The 24,156-nt window shown below is 43.2% G+C and overlaps 2 protein-coding genes across 2 annotated transcripts; one reads left to right on the top strand and one right to left on the bottom strand.

The window, feature by feature from the left end:
- Nucleotides 1–4,778: 4,778 nt before the first annotated feature.
- sha (shavenoid) lies at nucleotides 4,779–14,484 on the top strand. Its single transcript, XM_025298711.1, has 7 exons — nucleotides 4,779–4,871; nucleotides 6,481–6,614; nucleotides 7,162–7,312; nucleotides 7,662–7,993; nucleotides 8,951–9,172; nucleotides 9,418–9,520; nucleotides 10,615–14,484. Exons 3-7 carry the CDS (start codon nucleotides 7,249–7,251, stop codon nucleotides 13,551–13,553), a joined length of 3,660 nt encoding a protein of 1,219 aa, XP_025154496.1. The 5' UTR covers nucleotides 4,779–4,871; nucleotides 6,481–6,614; nucleotides 7,162–7,248; the 3' UTR covers nucleotides 13,554–14,484.
- A 2,800-nt stretch (nucleotides 14,485–17,284) lies between these two features.
- On the bottom strand, nucleotides 17,285–18,449 carry Cypl (peptidyl-prolyl cis-trans isomerase-like 1 Cypl). The gene is made up of 5 exons (XM_011154487.3): nucleotides 18,120–18,449; nucleotides 17,918–18,051; nucleotides 17,755–17,844; nucleotides 17,510–17,617; nucleotides 17,285–17,436 (listed from the first exon to the last, which is right to left on the bottom strand). Exons 1-5 carry the CDS (start codon nucleotides 18,188–18,190, stop codon nucleotides 17,321–17,323), a joined length of 519 nt encoding a protein of 172 aa, XP_011152789.1. The 5' UTR covers nucleotides 18,191–18,449; the 3' UTR covers nucleotides 17,285–17,320.
- Between the last annotated feature and the right edge of the window lie 5,707 nt (nucleotides 18,450–24,156).

Genomic DNA, 24,156 nt, shown 5'->3' with positions numbered 1-24,156 from the left:
TACCAGAAACGGCGAAGCCGTCGTGAAAGAGCCGCGTGTCGGCCTCTTCGGGGCCAAGCGGCTGCCGCCGAGGCCGCGTGTCGTGCCTCCTTTGCGAGACCAATAAATAAGCGATTCGCCGGGATAACTCGCCGGCAGAAAACGAGAAAGCCGAGCGTGGCATTTGCATCGGCACGGCCGCGGCGCGCCGATTCGCCGTGAAGCAAGGAACAATGCGCAACGACGCCGATTTCCCCCGGGGAAAAGCGGGCCGTCTCGGTCCGGCTTCTGCGGCGGGATTCGCCAGCGATCTCGGCTCGATTTCTCGGAAAATCGATCTCTTCCTTTCTTCATCAGTTCTCTTTCGCTCGACTTTTCGCAGAACTGATAATCTGCCGATAATCCGGATCGATTTGCGATTCGTTGATATGTTGTTTTATCTGACGAAGAATTCAACTGAGGCTCAACGTCTTTGAAGCGTCGTTAGCTCGTCAATAGCGAGACACCGAATCCCGCGACTAATCAAACGTGCGAGGTCGCAACCTGTTCCCGGGGCAACAGGTGTCAAGGTCATTCGAGCCGGAAGCGAGGAAGCGCGCGGCGCGGCGGTAGCGTCGAACGATGATTCGCCGTGATTACGTAATGAAAATTCTTTCGCGCCGGCCAGGCTTTCTTCGACGTCCGCAAATTGAAGACGCAGCGTTGAATCCCTCTTGTCTCGCCTGCTCGTGGATCGTCCGGCGAGGAAGATTACCGCCGCGGAAACTGCCGTCGCATGCCGCTCAGCCGGAGCGTCCCGTCATCGAGCCGAGCTTCTGGCGAACAAGAGCTCGCCAGCCAGGTGCGATCATTACATGATCACCCGATTCGCTCGAGATCGCGTCCTGCGGTGCGTCCTGTGCGTGCGTCCTGCGACTCGAGCCTCGCGAGACGATGCTCTCGCCTCGGCTGAAAAGCTCGGCTCGTTCCACGTTCCTCGATCCCCGCGACGCGCTTCTACGCGCAGCATAATCGATGATCTTAGCCGCGCGCCGCGATGAAGCTTCGCAATCATCGTCGCGGCGGGAAGCGTGGACGTTAAGTCCGCGTATACCCGCTAAACTAATTCGCTGATTAGCGCGAGATTATCGTCGCGTGTCACCGAAGACCGATGACGATCTGCCGCGGGGCTGGATGGATCGCGCAGTCACAGTCCGCCGTGCATTACGCCGCCGATGATTTAGGAACTGCGTCGCGAGACGTGAAACAATTCGCGTGAGTTATGCGCGCATCGCGCTCGCTGGAATTCGCAATGGCGATCCTGAGATATGAGCACGGAGGAGGACTGGCGATTAATAATAGCGCCGTTCGCCACGATGCTTAATAGAACTGTGTTTCGACGCTGCTTGAGCGCGACCCGCTCGATTACGAAGAAAAGGAGCGCGCGCGCGCGCGACTCGCCGGCACGTAATGCACAAATTTATGTAATCGCCGCTTAATTAATTCGCGCGAGCCGCGCGATCAGTTATTTAAATGCCGCCGGAGAGACGCAAGCGAGCGCGGCCGCAAAAATCCCGGCGAGCGCGCCTACGAGTGCACAGGCAACTGCGCGAGCGATCAGCCTTATCGAGTCCCCAGGCCATAACTCAGCGATACCTCGCGCGAGATGACACTATCTATCACCCCGGCCATAGAGAACCGGACGCCGCTTCTACTTTCGTAGATCCGTCGTCTTCAGCAGCGGGTCAGGGTTCAAGTCGCGCAGGGAGACCGCGCGCGCGTCTCCACGTCTCTCGCGTCGCGGGCTGCGACTGCGACTCTTAAGCCGCTCGACTCGTGAGCTCGGCTCGACGATCGTTAATCAGCCGGTCGTTATCCGACGGCGGATCGCGCATCCCAGATCCCGTAGCCGGAATAGCGACCCCGACGGCGCAGCGCGGCGATAAGTAGCCGGTGCTCGTAGCGCGTAAATCGCGAATCGAGACGTGCGACGGTGTTAATTAGAATCGCCGGCGATCAGCGTAAATCGATCGGCGGACAATGCCGCTCTCTCGCGGGGAACGAGTTCACGTTTCTGGAGTTGGCTCCCTCGAGGCTTCGCACGCGCCGCCAAAGAGCCGTCGCGAGTAGGGATGCAACGATTTCTCAAAATATCGATAACGATATTTTATCGTTGTTCAGAATCATCGGTAACGATAATATCGATAATTTTGAAAAATATCGATATTTATATTTAAAAAAGTGTATACACACAGGGGTATGCATATAAAGGGTATGCATGGAAAATTTGAAAAGATCTTTTAAAAATTTTTATCTTCATATAATTTTATTGTCGTATTCTTATTAGAAAATATATAATGAACCGCAGTCATTTGCCGGAGATTCGCCACATACACGGAGCAGGAGATCTATTACGGTTCAACGATTGAGGTGGAAATTATAAAAGTGAACGAATTTACTAGACATCGAGTAATTACATGATATATATTCCAGTGAATTCACTCACTTTTGTAATTTTCATCTCGGTCGTAAAACCGTAATAGGCCCCCAGAGCTGTAACTGAAAAATACGAAAATCAGTAACATTCATATCGATATGTCGATCTTATCGGAGACAAAAAATATCGATAAACATTCGATTATTTGTCTCTCGATATATCGATATTTCGATATTATCGACTTATCGTTGCATCCCTAGTCGCGAGGCAGGCTCGCCGAATAGCAGTCGTGGGCTGACGCTCTGGACGTCTGAATATTTATGAGTGTTTATTGTGAAGTTGCCACTTATTTCTCTCTCCATATATAAATATGGAATTTCTGTCTCCTTCTCTCTGTTTCTCTCTCTCTTTCTCTCTCTCTCTCTCTCTCTCTCTCTCCTCCTCCTCCTCCTCTCTTCTTGCCAATTTCGAATCGATTGGGAATAAGATTGATGTAGAAGAGAAGTATTTCACGGAATATTATGAATACACATAGGCCGCAAGTGTTTTTTTATATATTGATTCCTTTCTCGATTGAAATTTATTTTGAAGAAAAATATCTGAAGACAGCCGGTATGTTACAAACTGTCAATTGGACAACCGCATAAAATCTGTGGATATTTGTATCTTCGGTTATGAATAAACGACGTGATCTTCCTCACAAATCAACTCGGACATTAGTTTCCGGTCGAAGAGTTCCCAGAAGGAAACTCCAGACAGCGATTACAACATGTCCTGTTCCAATTCGACGCTCATAAAGCGGAGTCCACAATAGAAGTTATAAAGCTCCTAAATCGTAAAATGGTAAGAAAAAAATTCACCAATCACAATTGATTATTCTCCGACCGTAAGGAGAATAATCGACTGTAATTGGTTAATTTCCTTACGACCTTGGACGACTTTGGACTTTACGACTCCTATGGTAGACCCCGCTTAAGTCGCGGGAACGAGCGCCTCTGGCGCATATCTCGCGGAATTAAGTCCTCCCCGAGAACGAGAGGAGACTCAAAGCTCGAGCCTTCGTGAAATAAGTGCGAATGCAACGATATCGTCCAATATCGAGTGGCGAACCGCCACCTGCTGGTCTCTGCACGCACATAGTGTCCTGATACATATTTATAAACCATCGGCGGTGGCCGTTACGGCCTCTTCTCGCACAAAGAATGCAAATTTGCGGTGTCCAAACGGACGCGTTCGGACGTTCGAGCGAACAGGTTCTGCACGCCGCCGCACGCTGTAATTAAATCCAATAGAGCTTACCGGCCACGCCGATTTATTACGCTCTTTATCCAATAATGTACAGCGCAAATTAGAAATTGCAAAAACATACACGCTGCCGAAACGTTGCACGCCGCGCGAAATTGGAGGGTATTGAATTTTATGTCCCTACCCGGGGCATCAATACCGGAGATTGATTCGCGGAATGCGTTTGCATAATCAATTATCCGGTCAGCCCAATCTGAATTCATACTTCCGCGCACGCATGAGAGAGAGAAAGAGAGAGAGAGAGAGAGAGAGAGAGAGAGAGAGAGAGAGAGAGAGAGAGAGACAGGTGGTAAGGCGCGAGTTCAAGATCTGAAATACACATCCTCTTGTGGCTGCTGTGTACTCACCGGGACCAACAGCGACCGATTCGCTTCGCGATCGCTAGTCGAGCCCCGACACCGTCGGAGCCATGGAAGCAGTTGGACAATCGACTTCCAGTGAGATGATAAGTCCTAGATTGCGGGTTACTTAAAATTGCAGTTTCCGGCTGCAGCAGACGACGGTGACCGCGGCCGCAATTATTGTATCTCGATTACGAGTCCTCTCGACCCCCTTGCGTCGTTTTTCCAACGAGATCGCGGTTCTTTCTTTGCTCGCAGAAGAAACCTCGAAGAAACCGTCCACTCACTCACACGTCCTGCGGCCCCCTCGCGTTTGTGCGGCCTCGAGGCTTCCCCGAGGTGTCCCTGTGGCTCGCGAGGACTTCCGAACGAGACCCGGGATCCTCGCTCGCAACTTATTCAAATGAGCAAAACGAGACTGCCAGCCGCGGGCGATATTTTGCCCCAAATTACAAGCTGCCCCGCCAAAATTGTCGGGCGAGATGAACATGCGACTGCACATGGGAAAAAGCGGTCGCCGTCGCGACGAACAGCTCGGTCCTCTTCCACTTTCGCGGAAAACGCTCGTTTGCGCGCGCGCGGTTTTTACCGCTGCTTTGATCCGCGCTCAATTATGCTCAAATCCTGAGCGCTCCGCGTTTCGCCGTCGCATTGACAGAAAGCAGCGTCTCGATGAAAGACGATTTATTAAACAACGTGTCGTCGTGTGCTTACAGAGTGCAATGTCGCGGGGTTTGTCAGTAACAACGGCCACGTGGAGAGGGTGCCGTACGTCTTCCTACCGCAACGGGGACAAATAATATATCCGCACGCGGAGATTCGTTTCGAAGGTAAATTTGTACCATTTAGGTGTCGTCATTAGGCAGAGCTCAGCTCGACGCGTCACGGTAATCTCGTCTAAAGTAAAGTTTTGTGCAGGCAGTACACTGAGGGAGAAAAAGATTTCGTACTTGTAATTGTAATCGCGCTTAGTGCAAGAGTTGCGGTCAGGAGAATCATTTTTGTAATAGGCATTAATTTAGTATTAACGACAATAATTACACGTGTACGTTGCAGCTGCCACCTTTTCGCTTAGAACAACAAGAAAATGTAGTTCAATCATGATTTTAATAATCTTTTTCTCTCATTGCACGCGCCAGAGGGCATTTTCTTTCTTTCGGTAGGAGCGCCCAAGTTTTACTTTGATGAGATCAAATTATGATTGTAATTCGAAGCCCATTGTCTCGAATTTGAGAAATTTGAGAAATTTTGATTTCACATATTCATAAATAATAACGTGAAAAACCTTTGGACACAAAGTTTTAATGACACAGTTTACCTTTCCGGAAAATCCGTTTCCTGCCAGCTTAAGAGAACTGGAGAGTCAGGTTACTGAAAAATTGTGCTTGTTTTTTATAATATTTTGTGACGAACTGAATAAATGTGCAAGAATGAAAATTTTAAGTATATTTATATAACATATGAAGAGTAGAAAAATTTTATTTATTAACAAATACTCATATAAACATACAATATATACTCTAGCTGAAATATACTCTCCTTTTTTTTCAAGTTTTTGCAATAATATCTCTCTATATCGGCTCTCGATGGTTCGATCAGAGCGAATTTTTGCTAGAAATTTGAGGAGGCATATCATTATCCGGTGAACCACTACAAAGAAAAATCAAACAAAACTAACAAAACGGCAGCTATTATTAGAAAAAAATCCAAATCTTTCAGTTCTTTTACAATAAAAAAATTAATATCTCAAAATAAAATATTTTGACGTAATTGTCCATGATTCATCTGAGAGCCAGATAAACAAATATTATTGCTTTAAAATTTCAAATCGATACGAAGCTCAGTTTCGAAGAAATCATTGCACAAAGTTGAACGATAAAATTTCGAGAGAAACGCGTTTAAAATCTAAGTGGACGTATAATCACATGAGTATTTGTTGATAAACAAAATTTTTCTACTCTTCACATGTTATGTAAATATATCTAAAACTTTCATTCTTGCACATTTATTCAGTTCGTCACAAAATATTATCAAAGACAAGCACGATTTTTCAGTAATCTGACCCTCCGGTCCCTTTAAGCGAGATCGATGAGCCAAGCGGCTGAAAAAGTGGAAATTTTGTCTCTTAGTAGACTCTCGAATAAGTTTCATCCCGAAGCACACTCGGTCCCGCAGCATTACCTTGTCTCGTGAGACATGAATATTCGCTCACGGTTCTCATGCATTATGAAGAAGAAGCGGGATAACACGGCAGCGTGAAGCTGAGCTCTCTATCCTTTCGTCAACGAGAAATTCGTGCCCACGCGCCTTCCCCGAGGGAGACGGACCGCCGTCGTCGGCGATGTGCATGCTTCCGCTCGTTATCCCGCGCTCCGGCGGTCTCCCTCGCTGCCGATACGAGCCGTTAACACGGACATAAATTATCTGCCGTATAACTAGGTGTGACCACTCCTGTGTGCGGGATCGCAGGTGCCCAGCAATTGGGCAGGGCGGGATGGTCCGAACTGAGGAATCTGTCCGACGCCGAGCCGCCGTTCAGACTGTTCCGAGACGAGGGCAGGACATTCCTCCAGGTCGGTGTGATACGTAAGAGCGAGAAGAGGGACGATAACTTATCGCCCGGTTATTATACGAGTGCGAGATCGCAATTAGTCGCGCGCGGAGTATAGTCGGCCGGAGTCGTATCGCGGCGGCGATTACCGCGCTCTCCGTCGAGAAATATGATATTTACGCGCGGTTTACGACGCGGACTCACGAAAACCCTCACCGGGAGCTGCCCGCGTGTATCACCTGTGCCCGAGTGGCGAGTGGCAGAGCGGGGCCCTCCGAGAGAGCTCTAAGGCCCTCAATCACCGTAATTAACTCACGGGAGCTCCTCTCGACGGCGCTCGAGAGGAACGCTGCAAGCAAATCGGCGGATACGGACTCGAGAAGCACGCGAAGGGCCAGCGGTTCGAACAGTCGCCGGGGAATTTGCGTAATTAATCGGGACGCGTTCGCCGCTCTCTCTTTCTCGTATTCTCTGTTGCTTTCCGCGCGTGAGCGTGTTGCGGGGAATTTGTAGAAATGCACGGTGAGGTCCTTCTCGCGACTCATTACTCACGTGCGATCACACCACAGTGGATCGGCGAAGCTGGCTTGCGAGACGCGGCGGAAGGACGAGTCGTGACGGCCAAGCTGGTCTGCAGAGACGCCTCGCCGAAGTCGATGTATCCCGGGGTTTTTACGCCCTGCGTGGCCTTCAGGGTGGCCGGTTCGCCGTCGAAGAATAGTACGTATCACGGGGGAGGAATCTCACGTTGCGCAATAATACTTCATAAAATATTTCCACCTATATTTTTTCATATGTTTCATATACTTTTGTAATTGATGAAGAATAGCAAGCAATTCTTATTATCTATTAATTATCTATTATATCTATTAATTATCTATTAATAATACACCCATTAACGACAAGTGAAAATTACGTTTACCAATTACGAAAACGTATGAAATCTAATTTTTCCGTTCAATCGATGAACGTGCTATTACCGACTGAACTTTGCACGCGATTTTTTTGACAAATTACTGAACGTACATTTTTTAAGCATTGCTTTAACTAAGCATTCTTCCTATATCAGACGTACGGGAAGTGATGTTCGCGTCGACGTCGCAAGTCTCTCAAGGTTTGTCAGCCACGGAATACACGGCGATCGGCCTCTCTTCCGTGATCCTGGCCCTCATATACGTGGCCAGCGTGTCGTTGTACCTGCACAGCAGAAAAGCGAAGAGAAAATCCATCGAGGAGGCGAACGTCACCCTGGACGGCGGTCGGGACGGCGGCGGGTTGGTGAAGAACAATCCGTTGTTGGCTGCTGCGAGGCACTTCGAGAGCGACACCAACAGCGGGCTTACCGAGAGCGACTTGGGCGACGATCTACCCCCGAGCGACAACGAGCAGGGCTTCGAAAATGTAAGTGTAATATTATATATTGTTAGAGACACTCGTAAGTACAGCCAGGCATTTCAAAATTAAACACTTTCGAAGGGATCTGTGGACGAAGTTTTATTTTATTTCTTGATTAATGTTTGATATTATTTCGATTAATGTTTGATTTTATTTTGTCTCTTGATTAGTGTTTGGTAACTTTATCCTTTAACAAATGATGTAATAAAAGTGGAATATCGCAGCAAAAGAACGACAAAAAAAGCGGCACTGTTCACGTGCCGCAAGACTCAAGTAGGAACCGACGAGAACAAGAATTCGATTCAAATACTTGATTACACACGCTGATGAGTATCCCCAGCGAATATCCAATAAATAGCCAAACGGGACGTTTTCTGATCCGATACTTTGAATCTACCTGTTGAATCGTTCATTTTGGTAACTTTCCAACAAAGTCCCCGCGTACCCCGCGACTCGCGATAATCGTCCGAGCGAGTGTCCGCACGCAGCAGCCTTCTTCCCGCCATTCTGGGACCAGCGCGCGCTGGTTTAATAATGCATCCAATTAGCGCATTAGTTTTGCGCTCCGTTAGCCCGTGCCATTCCAAGTAGGCGCAGTAGGTGCATCCCACTTTTACGCCGCGCCGCTTGGCACATCACGCACTAGAATTGCAGTGCCGCAGTTCCACGAGTCGCTTTCAGTCTCCGTGTAGCCCCGTGGCGAATTCTTTTCCTCGTTGAAACACTCGGTATGTAAGTCGCGTCGCGTCGCGCCTCTCAACGGCGAGGCGTCCGCGGTGGAGGAAAACTCGGGGAAACCGGCGAAATCGTATCGCAAAATCCAGCGGCGACAAGCGCGACCGAAGTCGGTCGGTCCCGTTCTCGCGGAGCCCTCGTTGCCGAGCTCTCTCTCTCTCTCTCTCTCTCTCTCTCTCTCTCTCTCTCTCTCGAAGAACGACCTGGCGAGTCGCCGTGTCTCTTCAGCAGGTTACATCCGCGATCGTGCATCCGCACTGCGTCTATCTGGAACAATCGGAAGGGCTGTTCTCCGCGGGTTCTATTCTGGGCGAGAGGCTGCCGGAAGAGGATGTACGCGTCGTGGAGACGGCTGACAACCCACATCAGCAGGATGTACCGGTTCTCCCAGGTGCTCAACGCAGGAAATTGTACTTCAATCCCGCGTACTTCGATCGACAGTTACTGCTGGTAAGTAAGCGCTTCGCGCTGAAGAGGCCCCTCGCAAGGAGCCGGCGTGGTATTCCCGATTCGCGCGAGTCATCCGCGCAAGTTTCACATTTTCGAGGCGGTAGGAATGTTTTAATGACACCCTCGAAGCAAGCTCGCGCGCGCGCGCGCGCGCGACTTTTCCCGTTCGCGCGGCGCGGCGCGGCGCGTTCTCGTTCGCTCGGCCGGCGACAAGATAATTTGAAAACAGCCCGGCATCTTCTTAGGCCCCACCTCCGGCTGCCATCGAGTTCCTGCTCAAAATCCGAGAAGTCATCTCCATCGCCAAGCACAAGATGGCAGCGAAGAGATTCGTTCCCACTCTCATCGGTAAGTGCACGCACCTCGCGGCGGAATCGTTCGGCGCCGCGAGGCAAACGGTAAAACCGCGCTCGACGGACGCACCTGGTTCCGCGCTGCCCTGGAAAACACAGCAACGAACGCGCAATAATATTAATACGTGCTTTCACTCGCGGGGAATAGAAAAGTTGCTGAAAAACGTGAAAGTTTGGCCGCGACTTCATATTCTCAGATTCGCGTACTCGTGTGCATCCCGAAAGCTTAAAAATCTGGAAAACTTCGGGGAAAGACCGACGGTTCTTCACGGTTTTTCTCCGGAAGCTCGGAAATAGTAGTAGAGAAATATGGAAATTTTGATATTTTTACGCCAATATCGAGAGCAAGAAAAAATAAGCAGAAATCCAGATTTTTCCCAGATTTTTCCCAGATTACGTAATTTTATCGTAAGGGTAACGAAGTATGTGTTCCTCGCAAACACGAGGAAATAATACTTACTATCAATCATTAGAGGAAGTTTTCTATCTTCTTTCTCTTTCTCTCGAATTGCTACGTGTCAAAAAATTAATCGCAGAAATGGACTAGACTGGAGACGCAAGTTCCTACCGTTTGTTCTGTTCTGTATTGGTCTCCTGTTTCCAAAATGTCACAAGAAATGAATAAAATAAGTAACATATTTCCGAGATTCCGCAATTCCGAAATCACTGACACGATGTCCTTGAGAAAGACGTAAAAATGAGGATCAAGAAGTACGTACAATAAGAAAAATTCTGTCCTGAGAATCCTGCGCGGCCTGTGTAGAAAAATAGTACTTTTCTGAAGATTTGTCTCCGGAGGAAAGCTCGAGGAAGAAGCGGTTCTCCCAGAAATTCAAATACATGGCGCTCTTTGCTCGTCGACTTTCATGGCCGCGAGGTCGCCGCGGGGTCGTCTCGCTCGGGTTCCCTAACTCGCCGAATGCGCACTTGCAATCGCAGGATCGCGGGAGCAGCCTGCTCACGATGTTTGGTAACGCGACGCGAAAGTGACAAGAGGTCGTCCAGGTCCTTTCACTCGACGTGCGATGAGGCGTTATTAATCGTGTTGATTCTCGTCATCGTGATGACCTCTCTGTAATCTGACGCAAGGTATCCCGGAAGAGGAGAGCGGCTCGGAGCGCTGCGAGTCGGCCAAGTCGAGCAAGCATCAGCAGAGGACCACTCCGAGCTCAGTCCAAGGCTCGGCTGCGAAGTCGCGGCGGTCTCAACGATGCACCGGCTGCCCCGGCTGCAGCGATTCGTCCAGACTGCAACTCCCCGCGTTGCCCGCGCTCGACCTGCCCAGCCACGGTGAGAGCAAAGTGCGCGCCTGGCTGGAGGACGTCCGCCCGCCGCAACGCCGTTGGAGGGACGCCGAGGACACGCGCAGGAATTTCCAGGAGAACGCCAAGTCGTTCGCCAGGAACCTGGAGTACCTGAAGGAGCTCGCGAGACGCGACTTCGCCGAGCCGGACGGCGCGAGCCTAGCCGGCAAGTCCGTGTCCTCATGGAGGGAGAACCCGCCGATGCTGAGGACCTTCCAGAATATCGCCAGGAGCGAGATCCTGGAGAACGACGATCGCTACAGCGTGGCCAGACGCTCGACCAAGTCCATGTTCGAGGAATCCGAGTACGACCGTCACGGCCGTGGCAAGAAAGACAGGTCGACGTACCAATTCGCTGGCGATGACGCCATCAACGCAAAAGTGCGCAAGGCCATCGAGAACTCATTCATCAAGCAGATGGAGGAGAGCGCAGCCATGGAGAAAGAGAAGGACCGCGACCGCGACACCGCGAAGGACGACAACAAGAACAGCAAGAGCGAGAGTGAGGAGGAGACGCGAGAGAAGAAGCAGCCGGAAACGAAGGAAACGGAGGACACGCCGGAGAAGATCCAAACGACTCAGCCGACGAACTCGGCGCCGAAGAGGTCGAAGAAGCCGAAGGCGCCGAGCGCGCCGTCGTTGACGAAGAAGGAGCTGCCGGACATGATCAACGAGCTGCCGGGCGCGAAGAACACGGCCAAGCGCATCATGGACGCGGTGATACGCGAGATGGTGGACGTGAAGGCGTTGGACCAGCACAGCCGGGCTTCGCCGGCGATCGCTGACTACGAGGTCGACAGTCTGGAGCGCTCCAAGTGCAGCAGGAAATCGTCGACGTCGCCGGAGTCGACGGACCAGTCGAGTCCGGCGCTGTCGACGGCGTTGCCGATGGACGAGGAGCTGACGATGCAGAACGCCGTCATCAACACGCGCACCGGCGAGATGACCATGTCGAAGCTCGACCAGCAGATCCTGCTCGAGAAGAACTACTACAACAGCCTGCCGGAGCTGGTGACGCAGAGGTCCGAGATGTACTCGCTGGTGAGCGAAGTCTACGTGAACGACGGCTACACCAGCCGACCCGCTAGCCCGGCCTGCAGCGACTCGTCCGGCCCGGAGATCCAGTACGAGCCGGAGAACCCGGGCCACTTGACGATCAAAGTGCAGGACTCGCCGGAGAACTACGTGAAGCTCGACGAGTCCGAGTACGAGCCCGACACGTTGGACAGGAAGCCGATGAAGTTGCGCATCAACGAGGACGTGCAGTACGGAGAGCGGGAGATCGAGGCCAACGAGATCTACGTGGACTCGTTGGAGAGGCCAGCGCAGATCTTGCTGAGGAGCAAGGGCAGCTTCCGCGACGACAACTCCGCGCAACGCAGGTCTCAGCGCGCCCACGGAGGAGGCGGTAGCCTGCGCGAGATCTACGAGGCGAAGATCAGGTCGAGCCAGAGGGACTCGCGCTCGCCGGCGACGGCGGCGACGACGACGACAGTGACGAGCGGCGGGCCCGAGGAGAACACGCTCTCGTGGAAGAAATGCCGCTACCTGACTCCGGACAGCAGGCAAGCGAAAAGACAACGGCAGCCGTACAATCGGCCGGACGTGGTGCCGCCACCGCCTACGGAGGAGGAGATCTACCAGCGACCGAAGCCGCCGAGGCGCGTCGACGACGACGCGAAGCGGCCGGCGTCGCCGGCAAAAAACGCGTGGGACAGGAGTCCTGTCGAAGCGGGTGACCCTACGGCCAGCAACGGCGCTCCTGTCCCGAACGACGGATACCATCATGTAGGGAACGGGAGCTGTCTCTGCGGCGAGCACTCTCGCGCCGTGGAGTCGCCGTGTTCGGCCAAGTATGACCTCTACCACGAGCGCCAGCAGCACGTGGACGTCGTCGCCAAGAGCGGCGCGACGCTCTCCCACGAGAGGACCACTTCCGAGCGTACGGTGAGCAACGGCTGCAGGGACTGCCCGTGCGAGACGCGGATCGAGATCGGCTTCTACAGGGACGTCGAGGACGCTGAGGAGGACGCGTCGTCGAGGGTCGTGCGGGAGAAGCGACCTGTCGCCGGGAATGCCTCGCACAGGAGCTCCGTCAAGACGCGGTCGTCGTGGGGCAACGTCGGTCATCAGCGGGAAGACGAGGACAGGCTGATCGACGACGCTCATGGCCGCGCGGTCGTCCCTGGTCTGGACAGGCAAGAGTGCCAGAAGAAGAGCGCGGGCTACGGCAAGGCGCAGGGCTGCTCCAGGACGCGGCAGTCGGTGAAGGGAGGCTCACGAGGCTGCGACTCCGCCGACAACGCGATGCTGCCGCTGATGGCGGCCGCGGATAATCGGCGGCGGCGGGGTGCGAAGGTCGAGGATAGCGGCTACCTCAGTAGCACCGACAGCAACGGCTCGCACAAACGGCTGCTGAGGCACGAGGTGAGCAGCGTGTCCGAGACCGACGAGACCGAGTCGGTGTGCGACGGCGCCAGCGAGAGCGGCGCCGAGAGCATCGGCACCGACAGCGTGTTCTTCGGCAATTTCCGCAGGCTCTCCGAGATCTCCAAGAGCGCCGACTCGGGCCTCGACCTCGGCGCGAGGGCAACGTCGTACTATCAGCCGGCATCTGCCGTCTTCCCAGAGAGAAGCAACTTCAGCAACAGCGACAGCGAGACCGAGAGCTTGGTCACCGTGTTGCCGCCCTGCGGCAATCGCTGCCGTAATTTAGTGGCGTGAGAGAGAGAGAGAGAGAGAGAGAGAGAGAGAGAGAGAGAGAGAGAGAGAGAGAAAGAAGACGGCTTGTTTCTCGTCGTTTCGTTACGGCTGCTCATGGTGGCTGTAAGTTGTTGTTACTCATGCGAATGTTAAAAAGTCGCGAAAGGAAACTCAGAACGTAGGATCTTCCTGCATTCGAATCTTCCTCCGGATTATTTCCCCTGCTCGCGTTCTGTCTCTCGTCCCGAATAATCGCGCGTTTGTAACTCCAAACTTAAATCAAAACGAGAGGAAACATGTATTTGCACTTAATTCGGAACATTTATGCTCGCCATCTCTGAGTTTACGACATTTCGCTATCTCAAAATTAATTACTCTGCTCAAAGTTCTGGACGTTCCGACATTATATCGGTTATTATACGTTCAGTCGTTCGTACGACGACAACCAATATGTGTTCGCGTCGTATTAACGGTAGAGAATTAACGCAAAGTGCTTCTTTTAGAACATAAGCGGAAATCAAAAAGGATTTGCCATTGTACGGTAGATAGAATATCCGATATCGATGATTTGTGATTGGTATTCGTTGCGACAAAAAAAAGAAAGAAATGCACTTTTGCTCACCGGTTGGCGGTGCTGTTACGCTTTCGAGGATAAATCTTGAAGGACTGAAATTGAATGACAATTTTATCAGAAGTGTAAACTTTTCCAACGAACAGGCACGTCGTGTAAATCCTATATATTTTTCTAAGAAAATTTCGAAGCCAGTATAAGGGGAAAGAAGTAACTTACCACTTAACATATCTCGCGATTAGTTTGATTAATATTACGATTAATATTACGATTAAATACGAAGCGCTACGCGCTGAGAAGTTCATTAAGCGGGTAATTAATAACGACTATATCCTTTTTCCTCACTTCACGAGAGTGACAAATGAGTCTATATGCATCTGTGTGTCTGTGTGACGTGACACACATCTTGAATATTTTTTATATTAACATGTTGTTAAAGTAAGTATGTTACATACATAGAGGCTTTGCATATAATCTTGATAAAAAGAACTCGTACATGTACATTCATAACATCCTGATAGCATATGCATCTCTATTATATATTTATTTATTTATATTTATTATTACTTACATTAGTATATACTAAAGAAAACATGCGAAATATAGAGCCGCATTCTAATATTGATAAAACATTTGCAATTTACGTTTAGATGAAACGAACGCTCGAGTCTCCGTTCGCGAGTTGTCTCAACGAGGAACGTGATCGAAATTACTATAATTGTTGCAACGACATGTAGGTGTAGGTGCATCGTCGGCCGGAAGTGCAATATTAGTTCGTAAGGCAAAGAAATCACGCAAATTTAAAAATTAAGTAAGTAGTCGATACACGTATATGCTGGTATATATTTAATGTTTCCTTCCTATCTCTTTCTACCTTTCTCTTTCTGCACATATCTTCTATCCCGAATTTTTTGCTATCGTCTATCTACATGATGGACAATACGATAACGAAATGATAATGTAGAAGAACGGTAAACGTGTAAATAAATAAGGGAAATAATGATATCTTGCCAAAAAGGTATTAATGTCCTATATACATTTCTGATGTTACAGTTGTTATGACAATAATTGTTATTGTTTTCACTTTATGCTATATTGCTCAAAGCCGTGACTCTATTGCAGTCAGTTGAAGATAGTTCACAGCGCAACTGATGTATCGTCACCTTTTATTACTGATAAACAACCAAAAGTGATTGTACACGCACGAGTTAAACTTTGCGCAAACTGGACAATTGTACTGTTATTTGCAAATAACGCATGATGAAACTTACAGAAAACTTGTACGTTTTAGATGATATCAGAAAAAACTCGTCAGAAAAAAATATTCAGAAAGAACTTGAGGGTTTTGTTTTTAATAAATTCATCTCGACGAGGGAGGGGAGGGGGGGGGCGATCGTCATAATTAAAGTATTCAGATATTTATTCCTCGTTAATATTTTAAATTATTATCATATAAAGTGAAATGGTTGTTTTTCTCTAAGATAATATATTTCCATGTTTGTAGCTATTATTTTGTTTACAAAAGTTTTACTTACATTTGATACATATATATTTAATATTTAATGATAATATATATGGTAAATTAATATATTCCTGTCTTCCTATTTTATGAAAATTATATTGTAATACCAGAAGCGCACGCTTCCATGTACCTGCCAAATGTAAATATCTGAAATAGATTTTAATTATATACCTTTTTTTTAATATATATACATATATGAACATTTATATATATATATATATATATATATATATATACATCGTTACTACGTGCACTATTTAATATTATTTAAGTATGAGGCGTATTGTTTTAATATACAAATATATTTTATATAGAATGTTTATAGAAATATATAATTTATATATACGAGTATGCCGTTACGATCGTAAATATACTTCAGAGCTGCGAAACAATCGTTAGATATTATAGCGCATAGCACGCGTATTAATTTATTTATTGACGTACTGAATGCCACGGTCTAAATCAACATGTTGTATGATAATTATTTAATTGAAATAGAGATATTGAACATACGTAATTGCATGTAGACTGTATGTTAAATTATATGACTTTTAAGGGAAAATTCACAAAAGGCTTTGCACGCAATGCCAATATTTTGTAAGTTATTAATAATCCTGTTCCTATATACAATGATTAATCGTTGTTATATTTCACTATTACTTCGCAATCATTAGCTCATCCGAACTGCGTTCGAATATTGTTCCATTTGCTCTTGTGAGAGATCGTAACGTAACATAAGACATTTTGGGACCAATCTTTTATTATCGTTCAGCCGATTCTGGCGCGAGTAAGTTGGTGTTGGTAGCGAGATAGATTTCGAGCGTTTGTCAGGCGTTTCATACGGAGAAAAGTACACGCTGTTATAAATTTCCGATAACTATTTGTCGATAAAACATCAAGCAGCATTCTCCACTTTATCAGGTAATGAAACATTGTTGAATTGTTCTTGTATTACCTAATTAAAGCAACATTGCTGTCCTAATTATCAGGAACATATGTGCATGTGTATGTGTGTGTGATTGTGTACATATATATTTAATAAATTCTTACCGTTTTGTAATAAAAGTTGTTTAAATGGGGAAAGTGTAATGATTCCTATACATATGACTTTTCCGCAAAAATCTATAGATCTCTAATATATAAATATCAAAATAGAGAATTTTTTTCGAAATAGTAACGCGTTTACCAAATGGCTACGGTAAAAGTTTATACATATATTATTGTATATGATTCACGAAGAACGACTAACAGTAGATATTGATACCTACTAGTGATACGAGTGTATACAAGAGAATATTATCTACAACTGATACCTACAATAAAATCTTAATTTCCACCAAATAAACTCAACTTTCCAGTTTTTATTAAATGCCATTTCATAATTTCATAAGTGTTCATAAGTATTTCATAATAAGTAAGTTTCATAAGTATTTCATAAGTAATCTTGTGAATAAATATCATTCTATCTTACAGTAAACGTATCTTGCACATAATATATTCCACATTTTGTGCAATCAAATATAGCCAAGTAAATTTTTTAAAACTACAGAAATTTGCATGCTGCTTATTTTAAACCAAGTTTAACTTTATAGTCAAGTCGTAAATTACAAGTCATAAAATTATTTTCCAATATATATTTAAGAAAAATATACAAAGTACAATTCACATCTTACAAAGAATTTTCTTTTGTAAGAATCACGTGTTTTTCACAGAACCTTTTACAACTTTGACATCATCTACTGGTCGATCATTCTTATCAGTTTCAACTAATCCAATCCTTTTTACTATTGCCATACCAGAATAAACTCGACCTATCAAATAAAGATAAAAATACATCACAGTTGTTAATTAAATTTTATATTATTCTTATTCATCACAGCTTACCAAATATAGTGTGCTTCCCATCAAGCCATTGAGTAGGTGCTAATGTGATAAAAAATTGTGATCCATTTGTATCTGGCCCTGTATTTGCCATTGATAATACTCCAGCACCTACACAAATTTTAATGCTATACAAATGAAAATAAAATATATTTTTTTTCAATATACTTATACTTTTCTTCTGTATATTATAATATATCAAAGCAATACTTTTAACAGACTGTTATTAAAATATGATAAAGGATCACCTGTGTGTTTTAAATCATCATGTATCTCATCATCAAAACATTCGCCATATATGGACATTCCACCTTTTCCAGTCCCTGTGGGATCTCCACCTGTACACAAAATGACAAAATATTTTCCTCGATAAGAACAGCTTTCTTATGCTATTCATTTCATATAAATCACCTTGAATCATAAAGTCACGGATGATTCTGTGAAATTTTGTACCATTATAGTATCCACGTCTTGTGAGTTCAGCAAAGTTTCTACATGTGATTGGAGCATGTTTCCAGTACAGCTCCAAAGTTATTTCACCCATCCTAAGCATCAGAATTAATTAATGATGTGTAATAAGTAGTTCTTAAGGTAAAAAGTGCAAGATACTCACGTCGTTTCAAAAGTAACGAAAGGTGGTTGCCAATGTTTATCTGGAATACCCGAGATACTTGGCAGGCACATAATGTTCTTTAATTGATTCCTTCCGCAGGTCCTCGTACAATTAAATGCTTGTCAAAGGATTGTATTGTGTTGGTAATCACTTTAAATTTATTTAGAACTTCTCATAAAAAAATAATGATCATTTAAGTGGATATCTACAAAACAAATGACGATAAATAATATTCCGATTATTTTAACATCGTTTATCTATATTTATCTAACAAATTCAATTATAATATGATGTTTTTTCACTTTGATTATTCCATAGCAGAGAGAAGGAGAGTAGTCATTGGCCGCTTTTAGCCAAGCCAGAGAGAAACCTCAGACCGGCCACCGGGCCGGTTACGCCGTGATGCTTTTTCTGACGCGCCATCTGAGAAAATGTGTGCACACTACGCTCGTCGTAACGACAACGGCAAAGCGTGCAATAAAATGTGTTAGCGACTAATTGTACAGAGTATCAAAGTTGTTGTGACGCCATTTACGGGGAATAATTAAAGGTCATGGTAGCGTTAAAGAGTGGAATTTCATTCCATGCGAGTTTTAAAAATTTAACACGTTTGTTAATAGTGTCCAATATTTAAAAAAAATATCCTTTTAAATATTATGTACATAACATAAGTTTTTATAAGTAAAACTTACCAAATTATTTTTTTTTTGTAAGATATATATGTGCATAAACTTTTAAAAGTAATTATATATCGTGTTATAACAATTCAACACGTTTGTTAATAGTGTCCAATATTTAAAAAAAAATATCTTTTTAAAATGTTATTCAAAATATTCAAGAAAACCTAGCGACAAAAAATGTCCATAACATAAATTTTTACAAGTAAAATTTATCATTATTTATTAGAACTCTCAGTTATATGGTTATTTTACTTGTTATTGTAACAAATTAATTATTATAACAATGCAATAAAAAATATTTAATACAAAGAATCTTGGCGCGGCTGCACCAAAAACTATATCGAACTAAAACTTGTTTAATGCATATATGACAGTATTTTTATTATAATATATTCTATAATGAAGGTTTATAATTTATTTATTATAATACTATATAAACTTAAATAAAACATTATACCGTATATGTATAAAGAGAATTTACAAGAACATTTTATTATAATAAAAATGCTGTCATTTATGTATTAAACAAGTTTTAGTTATGTTATGTTAGGTTTCTCAGTTGGCGCTACTGTTCTAATATATCACTTCTTTTGTACAGTAGAAAAGTGTTCCAGAAAAGTGTTTTATTATAGTTATAAGTTTTACTTGTAAAAACTTATGTACACATATGTACAATACAATAAAAAATTATTTGAGTTTGATACTTCTAAAAATAACACAATACGTGTTGCGCTTGTACTTGGCGCCTTTTTTTACCTTTTTGTTTAAAAAGATAAGTTTTATATAATATTAAATATACGTACGTTTCACGTATAACGTGATTGACTTGGAGTACTCCGTGCCCACGCGTGTTATTCATAGCGACGCATTCATACTTTCCCTGATCTGTTACATCGGATTCGATAATCTGCAAGGCACCTGAAACATAAAATGTGATATTCTCGAACAGCGTTCCTCTCAGGATTTTCTTGTCCAAAGAAAGATCAATAATGCGATCGCAGATCTCGTGTATGTCATGTCAAAATAGAGACAGTTTGAATTCGGCGTAATATGATTCTTGGAACAGACGTAAATAAGTATTGTGAAGTTTGAAGCGAGTCTCTCACAGGCATGCTTTGAAAACACGAGATGTTTTCATTTTCAGCTAACGGACGACGCAGGCATCAACACTGATCGCCAAGGTCAGCGACTGGTGGGGGGTAAGCGTGCCTTCCCGATTGTTTGTTTTCGTACGCTTATATATGACTCCGTGATTGCGGAAAGGACATTGCGCTTCGGACCGACGAACGACGCGCATACCGCGACGCAGAGTAGAACGAGTATCGGTTAATACGCGTTTCTTTGTCCCCGAATTTTACTTGCGCGAGTGTTAGAGCTAGAGTCAGTGTCGTCGCCAGTGCTACAATGGAGTATCCGAGGGTGCTGCGACGAGTAACCGGAAGGAGGATGTCGGATCGAGAAGTCAGGATGGAGAGAGGACTTGGAGCGCGCCGAGAGACGTAGCCGAGGACAGCGATATATCATGTATAGTATTCGAGGTACCTCGAGTTATTATTATTACGCATTATTATTTTTCTGATTTTAACGGACCTTACTCGAAGTAAGGACATACCCGAGTCGAAATTAGATCAGCATTCATGGTTTATCATCTGAAAAATGATAAAATAGCTTGAGATTTGATTATTCGTTAACCTAATTTCACGTAACATGAGTTGTACTTTTCTTTTCTCATAAAATATGAATGTCTATTCAAGCAAGGTTGCTGAGGCAAGCTAAGGTTTATCAATACAAATTTGTAATTATATTTTCAATGAAAAATTGCACATGATTTAAAAAAACTATGAATAATGATCTTAGAATTTGAAATAAATTTTACAAGTGTTGATTTTTATTCGTCTAATAATGTTCAGATTGCTGTTTTCGTTTAGAATCTGCTAGAATGTCCGTTTCTCATTCTTGTTTATCTTTCTTATTGTACCGAATCTGAATTAAAATCTCTATTAGTGAAACAGCATTATTAGACATAACCTTTATCTTTTTGCAGCTTCAGCTCTTTTGAGAGCTACAATTCTCATCATTCTCATTAGAAAAAAGAAAAGAAAAAAAGAGAAGAAAAAAGGAAAAGAGAACTTTAAGAATGATGAGAATAAAAAGCGTTTTTCATCTCCCATTTCCTCTAATTCTAATATCATTATTTAATCCTTATATATCTACCTCACGCGCAGTTCTAACAAAGGCAGTTCTATTTACGTCTATTTTTATCTTTGTTCTCTTTCTTGCGCTGTTAAGCGAATATATAATCAATATTAACAAAAATTGCTCATTTAAATTAAGAATATAAGGATTAAATACATATACATTACCGAAATAAACGAGTATTAAATAACTGCGGAATACGTCGCTGTTGAAGACTCATCATGGGCGAGACTGCGAGAGTAGCCAGATGTAACGTTCAGGTAGGACAAAGCTTGTTCACTATTGCGCATCTAGATATTCTGCATTGATTTTTCAAATTGGATGCAATTTGCAGGATCAATGTAGAATTAATATTTCGACTCGGGAAAGACTCGGGAATGAGAACGAATTGTCATTGCACTTGGACAATCTTCTGACACTGATTTCTGGTATTGATCGATATTCGATTTTCAGTACTGATTTACTCTTTCATTCCTCTACAAGAAAAAAAAATTGATACGACTCGTTCATTTATCCGTGTTAATTTGATGAATAAATTAAATATTGATCGGTCTTCAATTTTCGGTACTGATTTATTCTCTCATTTCTTTATAAGACAAGAAAAATTGATACGAATCATTCGTTTATTCGAGTTAATTTGTTGAGTAAATTAGAGGGATAAATACTTGAAAGATGAGAACAAATTGTCATTGTACTTGGACAATTTTCTGACACTGATTTACGATATTGATCGATATTCGATTTTCGGTACTGATTTACTCTTTCATTTCTCTATAAGAAAAAGAAATTCATACGATTCGTTCATTTATCCGCGTTAATTTGATGAATAAATTAAATATTGATCGGTCTTCAATTTTCGGTACTGACTGATTCTCTAATTTCTTTATAAGAGAATAAAAATTGATACGAATCATTCCTTTATCCGACTTAATTTGTTGAGTAAATTAGTGGGGTAAGTACCTGCAAGATGAAAACAACTTGTCATTGCACTTGGACAATTTTCTTGACATTGATTTATGGTATTGATCAGTCTTCGATTTTCGGTACTGATTTACTCTTTCATTCCTCTACAAGAAAAAAAAATTGATACGACTCGTTCATTTATCCGCGTTAATTTGATGAATAAATTAAATATTGATCGGTCTTCAATTTTGGGTACTGATTTATTCTCTCATTTCTTTATAAGACAAGAAAAATTGATACGAATCGCTCTTATATCCGACTTAATTTATTGAATAATATTAGAGGGGTAAGTACCTGAAAAATGAGAACAAATTGTCATTGCACTTGGACAATTTTCTGACACTGATTTACGGTATTGATCGATATTCGATTTTCGGTATTGATTTACTCTTTCATTTCTCTATAAGAAAAAAAAATTCATACGTTTCGTTCATTTATCCGCGTTAATTTGATGAATAAATTAAATATTGACCGGTTTTCAATTTTCGGTACTGACTGATTCTCTAATTTCTTTATAAGAGAATAAAAATTGATACGAATCTTTCCTTTATCCGACTTAATTTGTCGAGTAAATTAGTGGGGTAAGTACCTGCAAGATGAAAACAACTTGTCATTGCACTTGGACAATTTTCTTGACATTGATTTATGGTATTGATCAGTCTTCGATTTTCGGTACTGATTTACTCTTTCATTCCTCTACAAGAAAAAAAAATTGATACGACTCGTTCATTTATCCGCGTTAATTTGATGAATAAATTAATTATTGATCGGTCTTCAATTTTCGGTACTGATTTATTCTCTCATTTCTTTATAAGACAAGAAAAATTGATACGAATCGCTCTTTTATCCGACTTAATTTATTGAATAATATTAGAGGGGTAAGTACCTGAAAAATGAGAACAAATTGTCATTGCACTTGGACAATTTTCTGACACTGATTTACGGTATTGATCAATATTCGATTTTTGGTACTGATTTACTCTTTCATTTCTCTATACGAAAAAAAAATTCATACAAATCGTTCATTTATACGCGTTAATTTGATGAATAAATTAAATATTGATCGGTCTTCAATTTTCAGTACTGACTGATTCGCCAATTTCTTTATAAGAGAAGAAAAATTGATACGAATCGCTCTTTTATCCGACTTAATTTGTTGAGTAAATTAGTGGGGTAAATACCTGCAAGATGAAAACAACTTGTCATTGCACTTGGACAACTTTCTAATGCTGATTTATAGTATTGATCAATATCCGGTTTTCGATACTGATTTAGTCTTTGATTTCTCTTATAAAAGAAAAAAAGATTGATACAAATTGTTCACATATCCGCGTTAATTTGATGAAAAAATTAAATACTAAACGGTCTTCGATTTTCGGTACTGATTTATTTTCTCATTGTTTTATAAAACAAAAAAATTGATACGAATCATTCGTTTATCCGAGTTAATTTGTTGAATAAGATTAGAGGGCTGAGTACCTGAAAATGAGAACAAATTGACATTACACTTGGACGATTTTCTGACACTGATTTACGGTATTGATCGATATTCAATTTTTGGTACTGATTTACTCTTTCATTTCTCTATAAGAAAAAAAAATTGATATAAATCATTCATTTATCCGCGTTAATTTGATGAATAAATTAAATATTGATCGGTCTTCAATTTTCGGTACTGACTGATTCGCCAATTTCTTTATAAGAGAAGAAAAATTGATACGAATCGCTCTTTTATCCGACTTAATTTATTGAATAATATTAGAGGGGTAAGTACTTGAAAAATGAGAACAAATTGTCATTGCACTTAGACAATTTTCTGACACTGACTTATGGTATTAATCGATATTCGGTTTTCGGTACTGATTTACTCTTTCATTTCTCTATAAGAAAAAGAAATTTATATGAATCGTTTATTTGTCCACGTTAATTTGATGAATAAATTAAATACTGATCGATCTTCAATTTTCGGTACTGATTTATTTTCTCATTTTTTTATAAGACAAAAAATATTGATACGAATCGTCGGTCTATCCGAGTTAATTTGTTAAATAAAATGAAAGGGGTAAGTACCTGAAAAATAAGAACAAATTGTAATTGCACTTGGACAATTTTTTGACACTGATTTATGGTATTAATCGATATTTGGTTTTCGATACTGATTTACTCTTTCATTTCTCTATAAGAAAAAAAAATTCATA

Source organism: Harpegnathos saltator, unplaced genomic scaffold, assembly GCF_003227715.2.
Source record: "Harpegnathos saltator strain DR-91 unplaced genomic scaffold, Hsal_v8.6 scaffold235, whole genome shotgun sequence".
NCBI classification, from domain to species: Eukaryota; Metazoa; Arthropoda; class Insecta; order Hymenoptera; family Formicidae; genus Harpegnathos; species Harpegnathos saltator.
This window is presented reverse-complemented; position numbering and strand designations above follow the sequence as displayed.

What these genes read in the sequence shown, in the direction of transcription:
- sha (XM_025298711.1), top strand. Translation starts at nt 7,249, where the DNA reads ATGTATCCCGGGGTTTTTACGCCCTGCGTGGCCTTCAGGGTGGCCGGT. An exon ending in CGGTTCGCCGTCGAAGAATA is followed by an intron (nt 7,313 to 7,661) that starts GTACGTATCACG and finishes TTCCTATATCAG; the next exon opens with ACGTACGGGAAGTGATGTTC. An exon ending in ATTCGTTCCCACTCTCATCG is followed by an intron (nt 9,521 to 10,614) that starts GTAAGTGCACGC and finishes ATCTGACGCAAG; the next exon opens with GTATCCCGGAAGAGGAGAGC.
- Cypl (XM_011154487.3), bottom strand. Translation starts at nt 18,190, where the DNA reads ATGTGCCTGCCAAGTATCTCGGGTATTCCAGATAAACATTGGCAACCA. An exon ending in TTCGTTACTTTTGAAACGAC is followed by an intron (nt 18,052 to 18,119) that starts GTGAGTATCTTG and finishes TCTGATGCTTAG; the next exon opens with GATGGGTGAAATAACTTTGG. An exon ending in TGGGAAGCACACTATATTTG is followed by an intron (nt 17,437 to 17,509) that starts GTAAGCTGTGAT and finishes TTTATTTGATAG; the next exon opens with GTCGAGTTTATTCTGGTATG.